Below are 22,628 nucleotides of genomic sequence, written 5' to 3'. Positions count from 1 at the left end.
ATAATGGTCTCATGAACATACTCAGTCTTGTGACATTCATGCCTCTGTCCAGTTCAAGTCTGGTTTAATGCTTGAAAGAAGACTGAATTACTTCTCTAAACCTATCACCCACACACACCAATTGCCATTGGGTACACAAATAGCACTGAAAGTACTCTATGCATATACCTTATATGGCATATTTTTATATAATGTGTGTGTGTGGGTATGTGCATTTGATTCATGTCTCCATATGGGGAGGAGCTGCAGGGCTGTCACGTGGGTCTGCTGGTCCCTAAGCGACTGCCACATTCACACCACCACCTGACAGCTCTGGCGGCACCACGATTGACGGGCTGTGAGCCACGTGGGCCCAAGCACCACAGGATGTGGCACCCACAAGGGGCTTGATTGGCAGTGCTTCAGGAGTCCCTGATTGGTCCAGGCACATTATTAAGCTGGGTGGGAACACTAGGAAGGTGCCTGGGCAACTAGGCGGATCCTAACCTGCCTGCTGTGACAGACCCTGCTCCTTTGCCTTGCTTTCGTTCCTGGCTTCCGACTCCATCTCTGATCTTTAGTTCCAGTCCTACCCACTAGGCATGACTGCCCAAGCCCTGACCATGATACAGATACAAATAATGGGCCAGGCCTACGTGCCTGATATGGTCCATTTGTCTCCAGTAGCATACAAGAACTGTGAAGGTGCCTAAATTGAGCAGCTAGGGAGCCCCAGTTGCAGGGAGCCTGTCAGAACATGGCCAAAAGAAGAGGTATGGCTGATGCATGCTGCACTCCAGCAATCCTCAATTGGAGCTGTGCCCTCGACAGGGCTGTTACTGCCAATGCAAGCTAAAAAAGCGCAGAGGCTGCTCTAAATTGCAGAGAGCGCCAAAGAAGCTGACAGCAGCCCCCGGCTATAGGGGAGCACAGATGTGGTGTACAATCACCCTAGCCCCTCCTCCTCATCTCTTCACACCGATGTCTTGCAGCAAAGAGACCTCCATCATACCGGAGGATTGGGGCTATTGAACCTAATTCTCCTTCTTTCACATCAGTGCCATTTAGCTGACTTTAATGAAGTTATTCCTGATTTAGGTCAGCTTATGTTACAGGGGAATCAGACTTAGTATCTGGAAGCATTAAAAAAACATGGTATATGTTTCTAAAAGTTCACGCTCTAAATCTACATGAAGGGCCAAATTCAGATCTGTGTAAGTGGGCACAACTCTACTGCCTGCCCCCGCCTACATAAGGTTTGAATTTGGCCATTGTAATTTATACATATATACATACATTAATAAGTTGTATGCATGTGGTTTTTACCTGTCATATATGCAGTCATATATGTATACAAATCTTTTTTCTCCACCCAGCCTTGCCTTAACTGGAAACCAAATCTCTCTCTCTCTCTCTCAAACAAAGAAGAATCACATGTGATTTTGCTGCCTTAACATCAGTTTTTTAACTTTGGTTACCATAGCAATGGGATGCAACTTGGTGTCACCATGACAACAGCTGTTTCTGTTTAAATTCACCATCTGACAGGCAGCCTCTCTCTCTCTCTCTCTCCAGCTGTCAGAAAGATGGACCTGCCATTACACCTACTCCCAAAGCAGGCTTGAAATCTAATGAATGAAAGGCAAAGAAAGCAGCACTGAAAGAACAACAGAAAGATGTCAGAAGGCTCAGAATGTTTCTCCCAGGTAGCATGGTCATGCTACCATCCCGAGGCATACACCAATGGATTAAGTTACTCCCATTAGGAAATCCCCAGTACTAGCCAGTTTTGTTTCAAACAAGTCCATGCAAAACTTTTTCGGCTCTTCTAAAGGCTCCTCTCTAGGCCCTGATCACCTTTAACAGAGCACTGCAGTGCATAAGCCAGCGTGCTGGAATTGTGGCTGGGCACGAGAGACAGGGAACTGCAGTCAGGCACCCCCCCACAGCTGGTCCGTGCTAGGTACTAACAGGGCTCTGCTGTGCACTGACAGGGCGCTGTAAGAAGGAAGCACCTACCGATGGCCCTGGCTGGGCACTGACAGAGAACAGCTGGGCTTCAATAGGGTGCTGCATAAGGAAGCTTGCACAGCAGGTCCTCACTGGTCATTGTCACGGCATTGCTAGAGTCCTCACTGGGTCCAGACAGAGTAATGCAAGGAAGATCCTCAGGGATCTTCTCCACTGCTTTGTACACCTGTGCAAAGTGACTGCATAATGGGGGCAAAGGGTGCAAATGACCTCACAGGATGCAAGGCAGTGGAGAATGTGGCCCCCGCTATCTGGGATCTCAATGGGTACTGTTGCAAGGTGGTTGTCACAAGACAACCTCTGCCACTGGAACTTTTGATGCAGATGACATCAGAGCGAGCGCAGTAGAGAAGAAGTAATGAAGGTGAAGGGAGAGAAAGAAATGTTGTCAGGAGGCCAGCAACAAGCCAGTTTAGCCCTGCACGTTTGGGCCATTGTGTGAATTCCTCCAGTTAAGCAGGATGACTATGATACACACACTGCCACTAAGTCATTACACCCAGCACAGCGGCAGGTGCTTCCTGAGTCGAACAGGGTTAACTAGCACTTTCTGAGGTTTTAGACAACCACAATCAACACAACTGTCCTTCATCTGAACAATCTAATACGTCTCAATGAGGCTCCTTTCTGGCGTTGTTGGCTTTCAGTGGGCAGTGCCAATGCAGCCAGCAAACAGGAATGCGTCCTCAGTCTGTGTATCAGTGATGTGAGCAGAAAATTAAACCATGTGCATCTCCTACAGAACAAAATCCACAGACTAATTCCAATTCCAGTCTCGTGGAGGGACAGCTAGGCTGCTATGTCCAAAACTTAGCTCTGTCGCTGGTTCGGAACGCAGTACTAATGGAAATGCAACTGGGATGTCTTTGAATTACAGCTATCTTGTAAATTACAACTATGTGGAAATTCACCGCCATTCTGTCCCAGACTGGCACAGGGTTCCTGGTGGGAGGGGGTTTGAATTAAGCGATTGCTTAAGTTCTTAATTGAACTTAAGTACAATTAAGTTCTGGCCTTGATTAGCATAGGGATGTTGGAGAAGAGAGAGTCAGAAGCAAGTCTCAAGGAAGGCCATTCTCCCCCTCAGTGTGGATGGATAAATATTAACAAGGGGATACATACAAGCATCAAGGGGACCCTGTGCCCCCTGCTGTTTATTGAATTAACAGGGATACCAGGAGAGAAGAAGAAAGGGGACTGGAACCAGGGACCAGCAGATCACACACAAAGAGATTCTGTTTCTCTCTTGGGATAAGATACCTGCAGAAAAAGTGCCCACTATTTACCGCACAGGTGTCCAGACAAGCTGAGGGTGGAAGATGAGGCAGAAGAGAATAAATTCTCTTCTTATTCATACCCATCGGTTTGGTCTCTCTTTCAGAGAAGTATGGCAGAAGAAAGATGGCTATCAAAACAGGAGATTTCTACAGCTGTCTTTCCTCTACCATAATGGCCTCACTGAAGCCTATGGGACAACTCACATGCTTAAAGTTTAAGCACATGCTCAACTGCTTTGCTGGATCAGGGCCAGAGTGCTTAGAACCTTGCAGAATCAAGCCCCTAGGTAGCAACACGGGGGTTAAAAAATAAAATACCAGGATATTTCTCCAGCGGACCCTCTGCAGTAGCTCTCATGCACCTCTAGATCAGCCCAACAGCTTTGCATGTCAGCATTCACCAAGTAATCCTCGGAAAGCCTGCACGGCCAATGCATAATTCATGAAGATGCACAGGAGTCAGTCCTTGGGAAAAGGAGCCATAATCATAACACACCTTTTGGTTGCTTTTCCCTCCCACTTTCTTTTTTCAGAGGTGGGAGTTGGTCGAGTTGTGGTCAAACCTGATTAATAGAAGATGAATTGAGCAGATATTGATAAGCTGCTTCCCATCTCACACTAACTGAATTGTAGTTCTCCAGGCAGCCAGGCAAATGAAATAAAAACAGGAGGTCTGGGCATTGACAGCTGCTCCCCTGACAGAACAAGTGCAGTCAAGGGAGCAGAAATGGGGCTTTGTTTTTAACAGATGTAATTCAATTTTCATTTGAATTTTTAAAATGACTTAAGAAAAACAATTCTAATGCTCCTCCAGCTAAAATACAACCAGCTCCTGTTCAGTATTTTGCACACTAACAGCAAAAAAGGGGCAATTCCACCTGAACTAATAAATCTGGTTTTCAGTTTTGTATGACTGAGGATTGGATCCCCCACAAGAAAAGAAAGCCCTTGTCTCATATTTCTCTTTCTTCCTCCTTATGTATCATCCCTGTTTACACTGAAAAGCAAAACTGAAGAGGCTGCTGGTTATAATTACACATTTACCCAGCAGATATACAGGCCTGAATCACCAGGTTATTTTTATCCCTATTACCTAGTCAACTGGATTTTGATAAAGAAGGCACCTCTCCTCCCCACACCTTCCTGATCCAAGTTGGTTTTCCTCTGTGTTATCCCCGTGATAACCAGCACCAATCACCGCTGAAAATAGCCAGCCTCCTACCTTGGGCAAGTCACCCTCTCATTTACTGTAGTCAAGATCTAATACTCTCCTCCATCAACTAGTTTGATTGCAAGCTCAGAGGCGGTTCTGGGATTCAAACAGCAGGCTTTGCTGTAGAGTGTGGAGACACTCACACAACTGTTTGAAGTCAGTAGCACTGGTTAAAGGCACTTTTATCCCTTTTAACTGATTGCACCAGTGTACAATTACAAGGAGAAAATAACAAGTATTTTACATTATCTGATAATAGTATGCAATTACCATGCCCCCTCATTATAAGCTTAGCCCTGTCCTAAATTATTGCACTTTGAGCTCTCACTCCACTGAAGAGCAATATAAACTGTCCTGTCATTCCAGACATTTTGCCACAGCACAAGATGATGGTACTTCCATGCTGTCTAAAACAGAAGGATCACAGTATTATGCTGACAGATTGAAAAGATTAAATGTTCACAGCATTGGCGCTTTGCCTCTAACCGCATTTCAGTTTTCATTCTCAGTGCATATTCCACTCTGTCCAAGACACACATTTATTGTACAAGGTTACTGTCAAAAAACCCCGTCAACGTAAGAGATAGCAGAAGCTACCAGGTAACGTGCTGAAGAACAGCATGAATGCTTTCAGGTCGATGAGTTCCCTGGAAAGAGGAGACCTTCATTTGTTCCATCTGTTCAATGGACAAGTGATCAGAAGGAGACCAGGATTCCAATATTTAAATTAGAACTGTGGCTACTATTTGCATGGGAATGTAGCATTTACTTTGACAAATGTAACTAAAAGCTAAACTACTGTCATGCTTTGTAAATTCTTGGGAAGAATAATGTGTGTGGGGAGGTTACGTATAGCGGGAAAGCACTATGAATATAAGCTGTATGGGGCAGAGACTGTTTTTATATTATGTATGTGTACAGCACCTAATACAAGGGGACCCACTTGGGGATTCCAGCCATCAGCAGCATACAAATAAATGATGATAAAGCAAATTAATTAGCCCCTCCCTCCATCTCAGAAAACAAAGCTTATGAATAATTTGGCATATTTTGGAAAATGAGGCTTATTCATCTAAGAAATGGCATGCGGTGACCCAAAGAAATTTGCACAGATGTTCCTGGGCTCTAGATATCTCTTGATGCTTGTGATCAGACACCTCAGCCCAGACTGCAGAGATTAGTAATATATTATATGGATAGTTAGGAGAATGAGATTTAAACCTGTCATAAAGCATCTGAAGTATTTAATAGACTTAAGCAGCTCCTTCAATAACAAAAAGCCCTTTCATTTGCCTTAACTACCTTGTGTGCACTGCCAATGGCCTAACATCTTTCATCATGTCACTCAGGGGGATTGGCCCCATTTCAGCAAAGCACTTGAGCATGTGCTTAAGAGTTTTGCTGAATTGGGGCCTCGGTGTTAACAGGACTATTTTCTTGGCATATTTTTGTTCAATCAGTCCCTCTAGCCTCCTTTTATATTCTAGCCTTTCTAAAAACAGCCCTTTGCAGTGGATGAAGGGAATTTTCATTTGGTACCAGGGCAAGTTCCTTTACATCCAAGCAAGGAGTCGTCAGCTCCCTCAAGCAAGCCAAGTAGTGTGTCCGGGGAGAAAAGTAATGGCCGAAACTATGGATATTTGTCACTGCAAGTGCAAAATATAGGGCAGAGTTAAAAAGTGAACATAGCCAGCTCTAAGCTTGTCAGCTTGGCTCCCTTCTGCACCGAAGAGGCTATGAAGAGAGCAGTGTGAAAGCAACCCATCTACCACATCCTACTGCAAAATTTCCAGGGTGCCCTGCATCCCACCCAACCCTACACAAAAATCTTCCTTCTCCAATACATTGGACAGCAAGCGATGCAGGGTGAGCCCAGAGGTTCCATTGTGCTGCCAACACTTTACAGAGGGCGTCCTTCCTGGCACACGGCTGACCACGAAGAGGGAACTGTCCCGGCTGAAGCAGCAGCAGCAGCTGTACCCGTGCCCTGGCCAGAATCTCCCGGCGAGCGCCACGCAGTGCCGGTAGGAACGCCGCGCGCTGGGGAGCTGTCTATGGTGCTGAACGCGTGCGTTGGAGAAGGGCTGATGAGGAGGGTGGAGACTGGGCTGCTGCCTAGGAGGGAGGGGGAGATCTCTGCGGCGGTACTAGGAGCTCCCTGCGGGTACACACGGAAGGAGAGGAGAGCTCTCTGAGCCAGTGCCCGGCGCTGGACACAAGGGAGGGGCTCCTGGGGTAACCCCAGGCAGAGTTCTCAGCAGTGTTGGATACCACAGAGCTGTCAGAGAGGCTGTAAGGGGGGCGTCCTTCAGAAGAGGGGCCGCCAGCAGCTCGGAAGCTCTGCATGGGGCTGAGCAGTGGGGGCATGGGGAGCACCCACAGAACAGCAGCTGGGGGGGTGAAGCCAGGGAAGAGGGGATGGCTGAGGAGGGGAAAGAGCAAAACCCACCCTGGTTGGGGAGAAGCTGGACAGCAGTGCACAAGCTTCTTGAGGCCCTGAACCCACCCAAGGGATTTGCACTCCCCTGCCCATGGGCGCCAGGTTTGTATAATTTTTGCTGGTGCCCAGAATGGGTCCAAGCAGAGCCAGGACTGACCGGCCGTGCCCCCGCACTTTGGGGGGTCCCACACTTCAGAGGGATGTGGGGTCTAGGGCAGCCTGAGGGGTCACTGGGGGGCCTGGCACCACCAGCAGCAAGTGACCCAGCCCCAGCCCACCCCACTCCACCAGCTCCTGGCATCGCTCGGGGGAGGGGGTGGAAGCTGGAAAGAGATAGGGCAGGGGCTTGGGGGAAGGGGTGGAATGGGGGAAGAGGCAGGGCGGGAGCTTGGGGAAAGGGGTAGAGTGGGGGCAGGGCAGAGCAGGGCAGGTCAGCACCAGGCCCCCCACTGCTGCCGGTGCCAGGCCCCCTGTTTACCCCCAGGCTGCCCTGGATCCCAAGTACCCTGAAGCTTGGGGCTCCCCAAAGCACGGAGCCCTGGGTGCTTGCCCCACCTGCCTTATGGATAGGATGGCTCTGATTAAATATAAGCTCAAACATTGGTGGAGCCGGGCCCATGTTCCTGAATATTGGTGGAGCAGGGGCACCACGGGCCCATATAACTCACCACCTAAGATTAGGCAGCTGACCTCAGCTCTGGTACTCAAGCCCAATAGAGGAGGGGGGAGTGGAGGAGGCCTCCTCCAGAAATTTTCAGCATCTCACTCTGCCACAAGTGGCAGCAACCTAGTTTCTTGTGCACCCTGGGCCGTAGGGTGCCAAAACAGTGTAGCCATCCCTTAGCAGTTCCAGCACAGCACTGAAAAAGGCAGAGTTTTCCTGTGTGTCTCAGTGGGGGCCTGGGGAGGGCATGGGAGCCCCTGGGAGAGAGGATAAAATGAAGCATTTATTAGAAGGCAACATACCAGGAAGCAGAGTCCTGCAGAATCAAGGAGGGGTCTGTTCCCATAAAGTGAAACACAGAATCCACTCTCCACAATGCCTCCTCCATTCCAGCAAGTAACAAAGAGCAAAAGGATTTCAAGACCTTTGAGGCTTGGGGAGAAGGAGGGAAGAGTCATCAATGAGCTAAGGGGGACCCCTGTTAAGTTTCTCTGCGTGTCTACAGAGTTGGAGGAGAAGCTGAGGAGCTGAGCTGTGAGTTGGTTGTAGGTCCGAACTCGGACACACACACCCGCACCCAAGCTTCCTCGCCAGACATGACCCCATGGGTGATCCAAAACTGAGTCTCTGGAGTCAGTTGTAGGGACCAATTTGATTCTAGCCCAGAGTTCTTAAGTCAACTAACTGGAGCCTTTATTCCCGAGGAGACAACACACTCAGCTTCCGCTCTCCCTGCCAAGCCCAGGAAAGGGGAGAAAGAGACAGCCTGAAAACCGAAATTAATGCAAGCCTGGAGGGGGACAGGGGGTGGAGAGGAGCGCACCCGATTACCCCAGGCACTCTGCCTCCATGTGCCAAAGATTCTGGACTGAAAGCAGAAGGCAGGCGCTTACCTTAGACACACTGCTGCGTGCCTGCCAGCTAATGCAACACACATGTGGCGTGGAATTGCACCGATGCAAATCCGGGCACGAGAAGCAAGGGGTTTCCCCAGGGCAATGAGGAGGGAAAGGATATGGCCAGTCGATGAGCTTCTTGGCGTATTTCCTGACCATGTTATCTTCCCCAAAGAGGAAGAGGGATCTGTTGACTGTGAAGCAGTTCTGTCGGACTGGGATGGGGTTGTACAGAGCCATAGTCCTTGCCCTCTGCGCTTTGGTTTGCTTGAAGGCTCCCGGGGTCGCTCCGGAAGGCGCGGGGGGTCCCTGGCGGATCCTGTTCTGCTCAGAGCCCGCATCTCCGGGTCCCAGGCGGCCAGCCACCGCCTCCCCAAAGCGAGCCATCCTGGAAGAAAACAGAGAGGCGATCCAATCAAGGCACCCACCAACTACCAAGCAGCAGAGCCGGAGGAGGGGGAAGGGGGGTGAAGCGGTCCCAGTCGGCAATCCCCCGCTCTGAGCTGCTCAGTCTAATGGCCAGCGCTCTGGGTCTCCTCCATTCCTCTGCCTTTCAAAACCAGCCCCGAGGCATGCTTTAGATCTGGCCGCCCGCGAGACAGAGCTGTTCTCCCGACCGCCCCGCCGCCTGGGCAGGGAGCAGGCAGGCTGCAGGCAGACGGCTGTCCCGGAGGGTAACAGCTTGCGGAGCTGGGGGGGAAGCGGCGGAGAGGCTGAGTCCCTTGGCGCAGCCCCTAGGCAGCATCCGCGCGCTCCACCCCGGAGCCGGGGGTTAAACCAGGCGCAGCATCGTCTCGGGTCTTTGTTGCAAACCAAAAGGCCAGGTCCGATCCCCGGCTGCCGCCTTTAACTCCGCGCAGGAGCCGCGCCAGAGCCCCCTCTGCTCCGGCGGCTCAGAGCCTCCGCGCCTCCAAGCCTTGCCATCGGGCCATGCAGCCGGGCGGCGCGAGCAACAGGGCGCGGGGAGCACAGGCGGCAGGCCGGCCCCGCTAGAGCCGAGCGCTGAACTTCCTCGCCAGGGGCTCCATCTTCTGCCTCAGCCTCCCAGCGGCTCTCTGGCGCGCGTGGAGCAAGGCGCACCCCCCAGTCCCGCCCCGGCGCAGGGCGGGGGGATGCAGCCACCGGGGCCGGCGAGGAAGCTGCGGCGGCTCCGCAGCCCCGCGCCCGTTAGCGCTCAGGGAGCCAATGGCAAAAATCCACCCGGCGCCTTTCTTTGGGCGAGCGAGCGACGGAGCCGCGGGAAGGAGGCGCGGGGGGAGGGCGAGCGCTCTGGAGGGAACAAAGAAGCGAAGTGGAGTCCGCTCCAGGGAGCTGCTGCCTGGCTGGCTCGCGCTACTCCCTCTTCTCCCCGAAGGGCCACGTGGGGAGACCCCTCCCTGGCCAGGCAGCCCCCAAGCGCTGAGCCCGGGCAGGGATTTAAAGCAATCCCTCCCCCCACACACACACACACCGCCCTGGGCGCCACAGCCCCTCTGCCCGCTCCGGGGAACCTGCCGGCTGCCCAGCAAAGCGGCCCCGGAGCCAGCAGCACGCGCCCCGCGCAGGGAGCCGCCCCTCCTCTGCCTGGCCGCCCGGGCTCCCGGCACGGGCCTGCTGGGCACCAACTCACCCGCCGCGCCGGAGGGGGCCCGGGCGGGTTTGGCTGCTGCTGGCTGAGGCTCTGCGCTCTAAGCCTTGCGCGCCCCCAGCGCCGGCGCGAGCCAAAGCCGGGCGCCCTCTGTCCCTGGCTGCCTCGGATGGGCTCTAGCTCCGGCCCCCGCTCCACGGGATCCCATCGCCACCCTTCACATCCGCCAGCCAGCGCCAGATGTGCCAACGCTGCCTCGAGCACCCTCCCAGCAACGAGGGGGGTCACTGGGGCCAGCACCTGGCCACTGACCTCCAGTGCTTCAGTTCGTGCGTGCCAAGGAGGGTGAGCAGACCTCCACAGATTAGGGACTTGGTCTTAGAGACATAACTATCCGCCCACAAAAGAAGTGTTCCGATTTTTCACACTTACAATCCCCTCACCTCCTGCCCAGCTTTGGAAACCTTAGCCTCCTTTCCAGAGGCGCTGAGCCTCCAGGACTCCAGCCAGCACCAAAAGCTATCACCAGTGTACAGCATGTCTGAAAAACCAGGCCCAGGTGTCTGGAGTTGGTCACCCAAAAGCAGAGGCCCACCCAAGTCAGGGGCCGCTCCTGAAAACATTGTTTTAATGCTCTCTATCAGTGGCCCCCAATCCACCAGAAGCCTCACTAAGCCCACTTCCAGATGTGGTCTTTAAAGCTTAAATTATAGATTCATTAAGGCTGGAGCTGTTTCCAGGGTATAGTTGGACAGCTGGGCACAGTGGGCCCCAAAGTGCTACTGTCATAAATAATAAACCACAACACCTGAGTTTTCTTTTTAAGCAGAATGATCACCCCTGCTAGAAAGCAAGCTCGGTTTGGTAGGGGGTGCAGACAAGAACCTTAGAGCACAGGCCTGCTTCAGAAGGCAGAGTGAAACTGGGGTTTTAAAAAAAAGGGGTGGATGGGTGGGTTGGGTTTATTTCAAACCCAAACAGCTGTTAGGACACTGTTAACATTTAGATTTCCCGTCTGCTGTGTCTCCAATCACCTTTGCTCCACACAGCACTGATCTCACCAGGGAATTGAATTATAACTGGTGGTTTCAGTATGGTCTTACCAGATCCCTTAGAGCGATCCCATTGACATTGTCTTCCAACTCCCCAAGGGAGCAGAGCGCATGGCCCACCCTGAGAAGTTAATGGGTTCCCAGAGCCACCCAAGCAATTCCCAGCACAGAAGCAATCCAATGGATTTCATTCCCTCTCCCCTGCCCCCAAACTAACAGTTTGAATTGTTTGTGAAACTCTCATCTTTTACTCAAACCAGGGAGTGAGCTTTTTCAGTAAGTGGGGGGGCCGGGTGAGCAGTGTGTGGTGAATATTCACAGTCCGCATGGTGCTGGTAAATTTTATATAATTACATGGCACTGCCACTGATTCTGGTCACTGATGGGATGGCACATGTGTAGCTAACCTGTGTGTGCACACTGTAAAATCAACAACCAGCCATACAATCTGACATGTCCTTTGGGCCAATATTCAAGAATCCCTGTGTACAGCCATCTAGGAATGCGTATTCATGCTGGCCAGCTCCAGCGAGCATGAGGGGACTGCCAACGTGCCATGTGGGACTCATCATTTCCTTCTGCATGGGAATGACTGGCCCAGCTCCGGGCTGTGCATTGTGCCTGTTACACTGGACTGCTGGCAGAAGGCAGCCCAATAGGAGCCGTAGCTGGTAATGGATGAATCATCCCACAGGCAGGTGGCACAGAGCTGGCGTGGCTTCCCTCTGCTCGGACAATCCTCAGCTACTGGACTGGTTACTTGGGAAATCTCAGAGCTTGGCAAAGCTCAGAGAAAACCGGGCTGGAGGAGGGCAAAGATGGATTTAAACCCACCTTTTGTTCCCTCTCCCTCCCCCGTGTTGTGCTGTGTACTCCTTAGCCACAGCTTTCCACTTTTCCCTCTGCTCTAGCACAAAGACACAACCAGAGGCTTCCCCTTAATACATCTGCAAGGCTGGGAACTCCAGTCCTGCATCCCTACCACCCTCCCCCACAGTTCCCACACATAGGGAAACAGTTTCCCCACACAGGGAAGATGCAAAAAACCCACACCTTCAAGAGCACCCTCTGGCTTGAAGCGGTTTCCATCATATACAGGGTTTACAGTTTGGTTCAATGGCTCTCAGCACCCCCACTGTACAAATTGTTCCAACACCCCTAAGTTTAGAGGTTCTAAATAGGGAAGAAAGACAAATATTTGGGCTTAGGGAGCTCAACACACTCCTGCCATAACTGCTGAAGTCAGAGGCACCACAGCCCTGGATTTGGCCTGCTGTCTTAGAGGCGTGGCTGCACTGCACACTAGATTCAGTGCAACCTGGAGTGGTTCCTAGGCATTGCCAACATGCTGCTAGCTCGGGGAAGGGGTGGAAGCAGTACTGACTGATGACTAAATACAGTACAATTGATTCACTTCAGACAAGATGCTGCCCTAACTGAATTATGATTTGTGGATTCTTCCCTTCCCCTCCACCCAGCACCGCATTAGGAATGAGGTTGCTGTTCCTACCTTTCAACTATGTTAATTCAGCCTGTAGTATGGCAAACTGCCATATAACGATCCCAGCCCAGCCGAGCTCCCTGCCCTTCCGCTTGCACTGCCAGGTGCTCCCTGGGTTTTCTCATTCATGTCAAGTTAGCAAAGATCTTCTTGGTTTTGGTATGAGCATTCTCGCTGGGCCAAATGCTAACCAGGTATAGCTAACTTCACAAGTAACTATGCAAAATGATTTCCTCATCCCCCTGCTCCCTCTGTGTCTCACACACCCAAGGTGGCTGAAGGCAATACAACAATAGGCTCTTTCCCCTCCAGTGAGAGCCAGGGACAACTAGAGGCTCCTTTCTCCCATCAGAGCAAAGAAGGAACTCCTGATTGCTCCCCTCCAGCCCAACGGAACAGTCTGGTAGTCATCCCCCCACCCATCCTCTCCTCTTTCCCAGGGTGCACCAGGGAATCTGTAATATGGGAATTCCTTCATGGGATGGGGTGCTTCTGAAGCAACTTCCCTATGCCAGTGGGACAAAGACGTCTCACTACATCCCCCTACACGGCACAAGATGACAGTGTGACGGGCCACTCACTTGTCCCAGTGTGGAACAAAGGGAATGCCAGTGTTGAGAGAGAGAGATTCTCCCCCAGGGAAAACAGAGGATGCTTGAAACAAAATTGCCCCAGCCAGGCGAGGAGCTGCAGAACTTATTCCCCAGGAGGATCATTACTATTTTGTTTAATGACTCCCACTCTGGCATACGGCTCTGCTAGCGTTTTGTTGGTCAGTGGGAAAGGTGACGAACATACAGATGTTTAAGCAGTACAAAGGCCCAACAGGTTTAGAGCTGGCTAAATATATTGTGAATGAAAAATATCAGGATAAAGTGTTACCAACAGACAGGGGCATGGGGAGTGCTTTGAGGGTAGCAGGATTGGGGGTGTTGTGATAATCGGGCCTAGACATTTACTCGAATTATGAGCTTACCCACAAGAAGTGAGAGAAAGTTCATAAAATGTCACAATAACTTGTAACAAATGTTGATGGGACAAGGTATGAAAGGGGGGTGGACAGACTGAATTAGTCCAGACAAAAAGAGCCCCCTGATAGAAATCGAGGACTGTGTTAAGATCATGCCTGGTAAACAGGAAAAGTGTGGAACCAGAAACCAGTGAATCTAAATTGATGCATCAGAAATTAGGCCTACTTTGTGGACAAAACAATGAGGGAATGGGCTATTCCACCCACCACTCCCTTTTTGGGGTACTTACAAAAGAGACCTTTAGGACAAAAATTGGCTATTGGAGCAAGCTTCATCATCATGGCTACAACCCACACCATCTCCTGGGACCACAGACCTTCTGTGTCCTAATCCTAAGAAATGTCAACCAGACCAGACAAGAGTGGAAGGACCCAGATGATATCACCAGCTCTGCTGGCTCCAGCTGAATCCCTGGGATGAAACGGGATTCAACTTTAGCAGGAGCAGCAGTAACAGCTCCAGCCCATCTCAGCTAACTTCTCTTTTCCTCACAAGAACGGTGATTGCCACCTTTGCTACCTTCTAAGATGGTGGTTTTCAAACTTTTTTTCTGAGAACCCAGTTGAAGAAAATTGTTGATGCCCGCAACCCAATGGAGCTGGGGATGACGGGTTTGGGGTGTGGGAGGGGCTCAGGGCTGGGGCAGAGGGTTGAGGTGCAGGGCTGGGGCTGGGAATGAGAGGTTCAGGGTGTGGGAGGGGGCTCTAGGCTGTGGCACAGGGTTGGGGTGCAGGAGGGAGTCAGGGATCTGGGCTGGGGTGCAGGCTCTGGGGTGGGGCCAGGGATGAGAAGTTTGGGGGGTGCAGGAGGGGCTCCAGGTTTGGGGGGGGCTCAGGGCTGGGGTTTGGGTGAAGGAGGGGATCTGGGCTCTGGGCTGAGGGTGCAGGTTCTGGGATGGGGCCAGGGATGGGGGTTTGGGGTGCAGGAAAGGGTTCTGGGTTTGGGGGGGCTCAGGGCTGGGGCAGGGGTTTGGGGTGCAGGAGGGGGTCAAGGCTCTTGGCTGGGGGTGCAGGCTCTGGGGTGGGGCTGGGGATGAAGGGTTTGGGGTGCAGGAAGGGGTTCCAGGTTTGGGGGGGCTCAGGGCTGGGGCACGGGATTGGGGCACAAGGTTGGGGTGCAGACTTACCTCCAGTGCCTCCCGGTCAGCAGCGCAGCCGGGGCGCAGAGGCAGGCTTCCTACCTATCCTGGAACCATGGACCACGCTGCGCCCCGGAAATGGCCAGCAGCAGGTCCAGCTCCTAGTCAGAGGTGTGCAAGCAGCTTTGCGCAACTCTCGCCAGCAGGCACCGCCCTCCCCCAGAAACCAGCCAATGGGAGTGCAGGCCAGTGCTCGGGGCAGGGGCAGCACGCAGGGAATACATACAGAGAAAGTGGAAGCTGCCATACAAACTGTAAGAGACTAATTAATTAAGGGTTCAGAGGAACAGCCGTGTTAGTCTGTATTCGCAAAAAGAAAAGGAGGACTTGTGGCACCTTAGAGACTAACCAATTTATTTGAGCATGAGCTTTCGTGAGCTACAGCTCACTTCATCAGATGTTTACCGTGGAAACTGCAGCAGACTTTATATACACACAGAAATCATGAAACAATACCTCCTCCCACCCCACTGTCCTGCTGGTAATAGCTTATCTAAAGTGATCAACAGGTGGGCCATTTCCAGCACAAATCCAGGTTTTCTCACCCTCCACCCCCCCACACAAATTCACTCTCCTGCTGGTGCTAGCCCATCCAAAGTGACAACTCTTTACATAATCAAGTCGGGCTATTTCCTGCATAGATCAAGGTTTTCTCACATCCCCCCCACCCCCATACACACACAAACTCACTCTCCTGCTGGTAATAGCTCATCTAAACTGACCATTCTCCAGGTTTAAATCCAAGTTAAACCAGAACATCTGGGGGGGGGGGGTAGGAAAAAACAAGAGGAAACAGGCTACCTTGCATAATGACTTAGCCACTCCCAGTCTCTATTTAAGCCTAAATTAATAGTATCCAATTTGCAAATGAATTCCAATTCAGCAGTTTCTCGCTGGAGTCTGGATTTGAAGTTTTTTTGTTTTAAGATAGCGACCTTCATGTCTGTGATTGCGTGACCAGAGAGATTGAAGTGTTCTCCGACTGGTTTATGAATGTTATAATTCTTGACATCTGATTTGTGTCCATTTATTCTTTTACGTAGAGACTGTCCAGTTTGATGAGCTATTATCAGCAGGAGAAAAAAAACTTTTGTAGTGATCATCAAGATGGCCCATTTAGACAGTTGACAAGAAGGTGTGAGGATACTTAACACGGGGAAATAGATTCAATATGTGTAATGACCCAGCCACTCCCAGTCTCTGTTCACACCCAAGTTAATGGTATCTAGTTTGCATATTAATACAAGCTCAGCAGTTTCTCGTTGGAGTCTGTTTTTGAAGCTTTTCTGTTGCAAAATTGCCACCCTTGAATCTTTTACTGAGTGGCCAGAGAAGTTAGAGATGCTCTAAGAGATGGTCAAATAAGAAGGGTTTCCTACTAAAAACTCTCTCCAGCTCAAGGGAAAGGGAACAAGGGATGCTGTTCAAATGAAAGCCTCACTTAATACTTCACATTTCAAATGCTTTAACTGTTTTTCTTTCTTTTCTTTATCTTTAATAAAAGGTGAAAAGGATTTTTAATGGTGTGTTTGCCATGCTACTAAGCAGGCTGAAGCCTCTGTATACCAAACCCTAACACACTGTTTAACGCTGGACAGTGACTAGGTTGTAACAACATCTTTGGCCCATTTATTCCATCCAAATTAATACAATGGGGGGAATCTATTTTGACAGAGCACCGACTAGTTCCTAAATGGACACTGACCAATCCAAGAGTCTGGCAGGGAGCAGCACACTGCCAGAATACGGGTTTTCTTATAGCCTGACTTTGAAAGAGAATATTTTAGCATAGGGCCTTATTTTAACAAATGCCATTGTATTACATATGGTCTGATCCTGCACTTGCCATCAACTTCACAAGGAGCAAGATCGAACCAAAATGGTGGGGCAGCTTGCATACAGCTTTGTTTGGAACAATAATTCTGAAGTATTGTTATAAGAGAAACTGCATTTGGCTTGCATAGCTCCTGAAAGCTTCTCTCTGCTACCACAGCGCCATCTTCTGGCTATTTGTTACATCTCTAACTGAATGAGAACCGACAGACCCACATACCTCTCCAAAAAGAGTGACATTACAATTAACGGGACATTTTACAGGCAGGCATTTCACTTATTGGGACTTCACAATCATACTAAGAATGACTTTTTCCTTTTTGAAGAATTTGGAATGTGACTCAAAGGCTGCTATCCTCCCAGAAAAAAAACCCATTAACAAATGCAATTACACTAAGACGATACAAAACACAGCAAAAAGGGCAACTATTGCCTACAATATATTTTGCATTTTCCTTCTGTCCAGCAGATTCAATTTCGCACTAATCCACAGAGGTAACAAATGCTCCATGAGGTGCTACCCAGTTCCGCTAATTGTGATTAAAATATTTTTGCGCTTACTATGCAATGCATGAATATAGCAAAAATAGTGTTATCTCCACATCGGCCCATTTTACCATAGATAAAAACACACAAACACAGAGGCTGAGTGTATGGCAAGCACAAAGAATCAGTTCACCTTTGTAAACGTTTTATTCGCGCTTATAAAGGCTGAACTTCACAATGAGCCACGAGGGGATTCCACAGCAAACTGAGCCTAACCGAAGCCCATGGAAGTCAATAGGAGTTTTTCCATTAACACCAAAGTATCTTGGATCATATTCATTGTAAAATGAAGGATAGCTTTGTGATAAGGTACTGGATAGGAACTATGGAGATCTGGGCTCAATTACTGTCTCCTCCTCAAATAGTCAAGCTAAGCGCTTTCTCAGGGGCCAGCTCAAGACTGTGGAATGAACTCCCCCAGAAACTAAGGACCATCACAAACCTGACCAACCTTCTACTCTAAGTGCACGGCACATTTCTTTGCCCTTGCCTTCTCTAACAAACATGTAGAATTGACTATACAACTCCATTACACATGCTTCTCCCCATGGGGAGAGGATGACAGAAACACATGACAGATGTTAGGCATGTGGCTTAATGCACTACAGGAAGGCATTCAGATAAGTCAGTAATTAGCGTGTTATAAGAACCTACAGAGAACAGAACTATCTGGCCTTGTCAGGGGTGTAGAAAACCCACACACCCCTGGTGCCATGGCTATGCTGACAAAACTCTGGGTGTAGATGCAGCTGTGTCACTGAACGAGTGCTTTCCTCAGTGTAGCTAGAGCTTTTTCGGAAGGTGGTGTTCCTACACCAGCAGGAAAACTCCCTCGCTCAGTGTAGGCTGCATCTACAGTAGGGAGCTATACCAACATAGGTTCCATAGTGTAGACAAACCTTAATCTCTCTGTTTCTCAGTTCCACTTCTATAAAATGAAAGTAATAATACCCCCTCCCTTCCACTCTTTTTCTGTTTCATCTAGTTAGATTTTGGGGGCATGGATTGTCCCTTATACGTTATTGTAAAAAGCCTAGCACAATGGGATGCAAATCTTGAAACTGCCTACTAATCATAATGGTCAGAATCTTAATACATATTTATGACTAAGTCCAATTTCAGAACCAGTAAAAAGAAGGGGACACACACCGACAGTGAAGCAGTAACTCAAAATGTTGGTGATGTTTCAGATTTGACCCTCTTTTCAGTTTTGACATTTTTAAAGTGTAAAACGAAGGCTACATCATGAGTCCCATCAGCCAGTTGTGTTCTTCAGGGACAGTGCAGCTGCTAACAAAGCCAAGGATGAAAACTATCAGATCAAAGTGACTCATGTTTGTGGATGGTGAAGGTCTCTGCTTTCCTCATTTGTGATGTTGCCAGAATGTTTGATGAGTTATACTCTTTTATAAAAAGTTGACTTTTAGCATCACTTTCTTTAAAAATGATGTTTCAATTATAGGAAAAAATTCCCAATGTCAAATTAGTGTCATATGAGGTACTGGTGCTGGATTTTAAAAGGGACTAGATAATTTTGTCACCAAGAACAAAATTTGTAGCAATACAGGCAATCAAACCTCCTGCTTCCTGGCATAAATTGATTATTGGCAGGGATCAGGAGGGAATGTGGCCAGGTGCATTATGGGTTTAGGGCATTTCTCCCTCTGAAGGGACACACCCTTCTGTGAAGTATCAGATAGTAGGCACGGTCAAAGGCAGAACTCCAGAATTCGTGGACTATGGATCTGATCAGGTATGGAAGATCCTATGATAATATTTTATTTCTGTAACAATGCATAGAACTTTTCAGGTCATTTAACTTTCCCCTGCACCTACAATGACTCTCACCAACCCATGGCACCCAGTGGGGAAGGAGATTCCCTTCCTGCTTTTTGCCCTGAAGCTTGCACACAGACAATTACCTACTCCTGGCTTTCCCTCCCTCAAGACCTGGACAGGTTGTTTTAAAATAAAATGTGACTGGCTGTTTATACCAATAGATGTAAAATGGTTAAATAAAGAGCTGTGATTATACCTATGACCAAATGCATGCCTGTATTCACACCATACACACTATTATGATAATCTTCGTACACAATATGCCTTGTGAGGTGTCATTTGAAAATGAATAACTTGCTGGTCAATATCATCATGGTGAAATGTATATTGCTACACTGTGTGTAAAGTTATGAAATCTCCCCAGTATGATGTTGAAGGCACATGTTCAAAACTCAGATAGTCCCGATTAGGTAAAACTGATTAAGCAGGTCTGGAACAAAGGGATGTGTGTTTACCTCAATTGTAAATAGAGTCCTCAGACAGTCAGAGGAAGAAGGAAGAAAATAAGGAGCAAAAACATCCCAAGTGATCTCTCCCTATCCATCTCTCTCTTTTCCATCCAAGACGACAAAAGAAACAGCCTATGAACTTTGGGTGCAGATCCTGACCTGAAACTTGGTCAGCAATGATACTGGGAACCTGTGGTAAGAACTTCACCTTAGACCAAGTCTAGTCTGTTACATTTAGTAGTAGGAAGCATTTTATCTTTATTTTCTTGTAACCATTTCTGGCTTTAATCCCTTAATACTTGCACTCATTTGAAAACTCTCTCTTTGTAGTTAAATAAACTGTTTTTGTTCTTTAATCAACATTAATCCAGTGTTGTAAACTGTGTGGGCCACTTCATTTAAGGTGGCAAGTTGTTGTATATCGTTCCCTTACAAGGCAACAGACCTTTGTTATCTGAATTGTCCAGGAGAGGGCTGGACAGTGCAGTACACAATACATGTTTGGAGGGGGTGGGGGAAATCCAGGACTGGGAGTGTGATGCGGTCACCCTGCAAGTGGAAACTAAGGCTGGTGGAAGCCAGAGTGTGACTGAAGAGTGGCTGCTAGGCTGCAGCTACACACTGACCTTCAGGGTGTGACTTGCATGCTGGCAAGCTGTTTGTGAGCGGCCCATGTGAGAACTACAGCAGCAAGGCATTCCCTAGATTGCAGGACAGGGTGACACTGCCCCTCACTGGTCTGGATTGCACCCCAAAATGTCATAATATCCCTGTCAACTGTACACTATGGAAAGGATCACTAGCCTGGCCCTAAATTTAAAGTTACACTGCACGAAGCCTATGGGACAATTCTCTCCTGGTGTATATATGATGCAGCTCCAGTCACTTTGATTGCTATGTTGATAGCAGATTGCCATCTGCTGATCTAATCTACATGATCTGTCTAATTTACACTGTAACATGAACATAAACAAGCAGATAAAGACAACAAGGAGGGACCTGAGTATAAAATAGCCAATACATATTGAAGGTCTGTACCTCCTCAGGTCTAGCAGGACCTTCTTCTTCAGGCCTGTGTTTCAGCAAGGATCTCATCAGGTTAACGGTGTATGTGTGTGTATATATATAATGAAGGTACTTCAAACAATTGGGTCCAGAACACATTTTACAGCCACACCCAGTGTGTATAAAATGCTAACAGATCAGGCTGGTAGCCGTTTTACAGCCATGTGGCCCAGGTACAAATGACCTTGCAAGGCAGTGGAGAACCAGGCTTCTTGAGGAAGATTTTCAAAGGCACAGATGGGAATTAGGCACCTCCCACTGAAAGTCAATAGGAGTTGTGTGCCTAATTGCTATCTGTCTCTGAAAATCCATCCCTTGTGGATACACTCCTTGTCTGCACAGAGTAGGTATGGTCTTAGCACCAATGAACACCACAAAGCCACCCTTCAATGTTACCGTGGTGGGGTACTTATCACATGCAAAAAGCCATTACAAGATCCTCCCTCCCCCCATAAGTAGGGACAATACCATTCATTTTAAAAACTCCGAAGTCAGAAGTTGGATTCCCAGGGTGTCTCCAATTAAAAGCAGCAGTGTGTGTGAATTACAGTATGCTTTACACCACTGTAGAGCAAATTAAACATTTCACTTAATATGGTTTGAAACACACCTCGCCCTCCCCCATTGTTGACACTGGCCTCAATGCCTGGCATGGCTGTTCCAGGGGGCTTTTGGAGATTGTGACAGTTAGTTAAATTTGGATGCATAATTTATAGCTTTGTGTTAACTGTACGGGCCTCTCTGATCTCTTATCAATATAATTTCTCTTTGAATATATGTATGCATTTGACCTTGGAAAGTCAGTTTCCTGGGTTTGCCTAGGTGACATATCCAGGCACTTATCCAAGTGTATGCTGTTTAGGAGTCATTAGAACCGACAAAGAAAAGTCTAATAATTATGTAGGCAGTTCCTGAGGGTGTGATGGGCGTAGGAAGTAACATGAGTCAGGCCAAACTGTTATTGAAAGAGGAATGTGTTTTAATGAGCAAACAGCAAAAAGGAAATACCCATCTTGATCTGGACTATGGGATGAAGTAATCCCCTAAATACTAACTGAGATTTAAACATGTTAACTGCCAGAGTCTCGGGGCTATAATGGTAGGATCTTTAGCTACAGTGAGTCGTGCACCTTTCTTGGATGAGAGTTGAGAGAAAACAGATATCTGTAGCCAGGGGGGAAACACAAAGGGTCAAATTCTTTGCCAGTGTAGCAATCCTAGGCACTTCTAGGAGTCCCTTCCACCCAGGGATCTCAGAATGCTTTGCAAAGAGTGAGTGAAGTTTTACTCACCCATAGGAGCTAGAAAGTCTTATAACCTTTGTACAGGTGAGAAAACTGGGGAACAGAGAGGTTAAGTGCCTTGCCCAAAGGCTGTGCAGTTAGCCAATGCCAGTGCTGGGAACAGAATTCATGAGTCTCTCTTTCCTCCGGCCACGCATGCACACACCTCGCCATGCCTGGTTTCTCATGACATTCACCTTCATGAGAAACAAATGCTATGACAAGGATGCCTCCGCAAGTCAAATTAAAGGTCAGAACAGGAGTCAGTCACTATAAAACCTACCACTTTCCCCCTCCTCGCTGTTCTTCAACACTAAAAATGCTGTAGGGTCAGGAGTGTTTGGAAGATGTAAAAGTCACAGGCTCCAAATACTGCTGAACCTGTGACAACTTGCAAGTTATGCCAATGAGACACAGAGGGCCTCATTCTCATTTACACTAAGGCCCCTTCAGACTGCTCTGGCACTGTGATGGTGCTGTAAAGTGGGTGTGAATTATATTTTTAAACCTACTTTAGGGGCCCTTAAAGCAGTGTAAAGGGGCACTAGAGTAATTGAGAATTAAGCCCATAAGCACGTTGCCCATTTCTCCAAGTTTTTATAAGACTGCCCATCACTATGGTATCAGAACACCTCTACCTGCAAACAAAAAGGGGATTTTACATATATTCTGTCATCGAATAAATTGTAAGCCAAGAAATGTGACTTTTCAAGGGCTAAAATAATTTAAAACAGCTTTAAAGGGAACACCAAAAAATCTGCCAATCTAGTGTCATGACGTTAAAAGAAGAACACCGAATAACTTTTGCAGATCTGGAACAAGCG

At 48.6% G+C, this 22,628-nt stretch overlaps 1 protein-coding gene across 1 annotated transcript in view; it reads right to left on the bottom strand.

The window, feature by feature from the left end:
• The window catches only part of CACNA1E (calcium voltage-gated channel subunit alpha1 E), a 420,129-nt gene that overhangs the window by 218,492 nt on the left and 179,009 nt on the right, over nucleotides 1–22,628 (bottom strand). The window contains exon 4 of the mRNA XM_073356587.2: nucleotides 8,623–8,888. Coding sequence (XP_073212688.1) covers nucleotides 8,623–8,888 — 266 coding nt within the window. The remainder of the gene's footprint in view (nucleotides 1–8,622; nucleotides 8,889–22,628) is intronic.

Source organism: Lepidochelys kempii, chromosome 8 (assembly GCF_965140285.1).
Source record: "Lepidochelys kempii isolate rLepKem1 chromosome 8, rLepKem1.hap1, whole genome shotgun sequence".
Taxonomy (NCBI): Eukaryota; Metazoa; Chordata; order Testudines; family Cheloniidae; genus Lepidochelys; species Lepidochelys kempii.
This window is presented reverse-complemented; position numbering and strand designations above follow the sequence as displayed.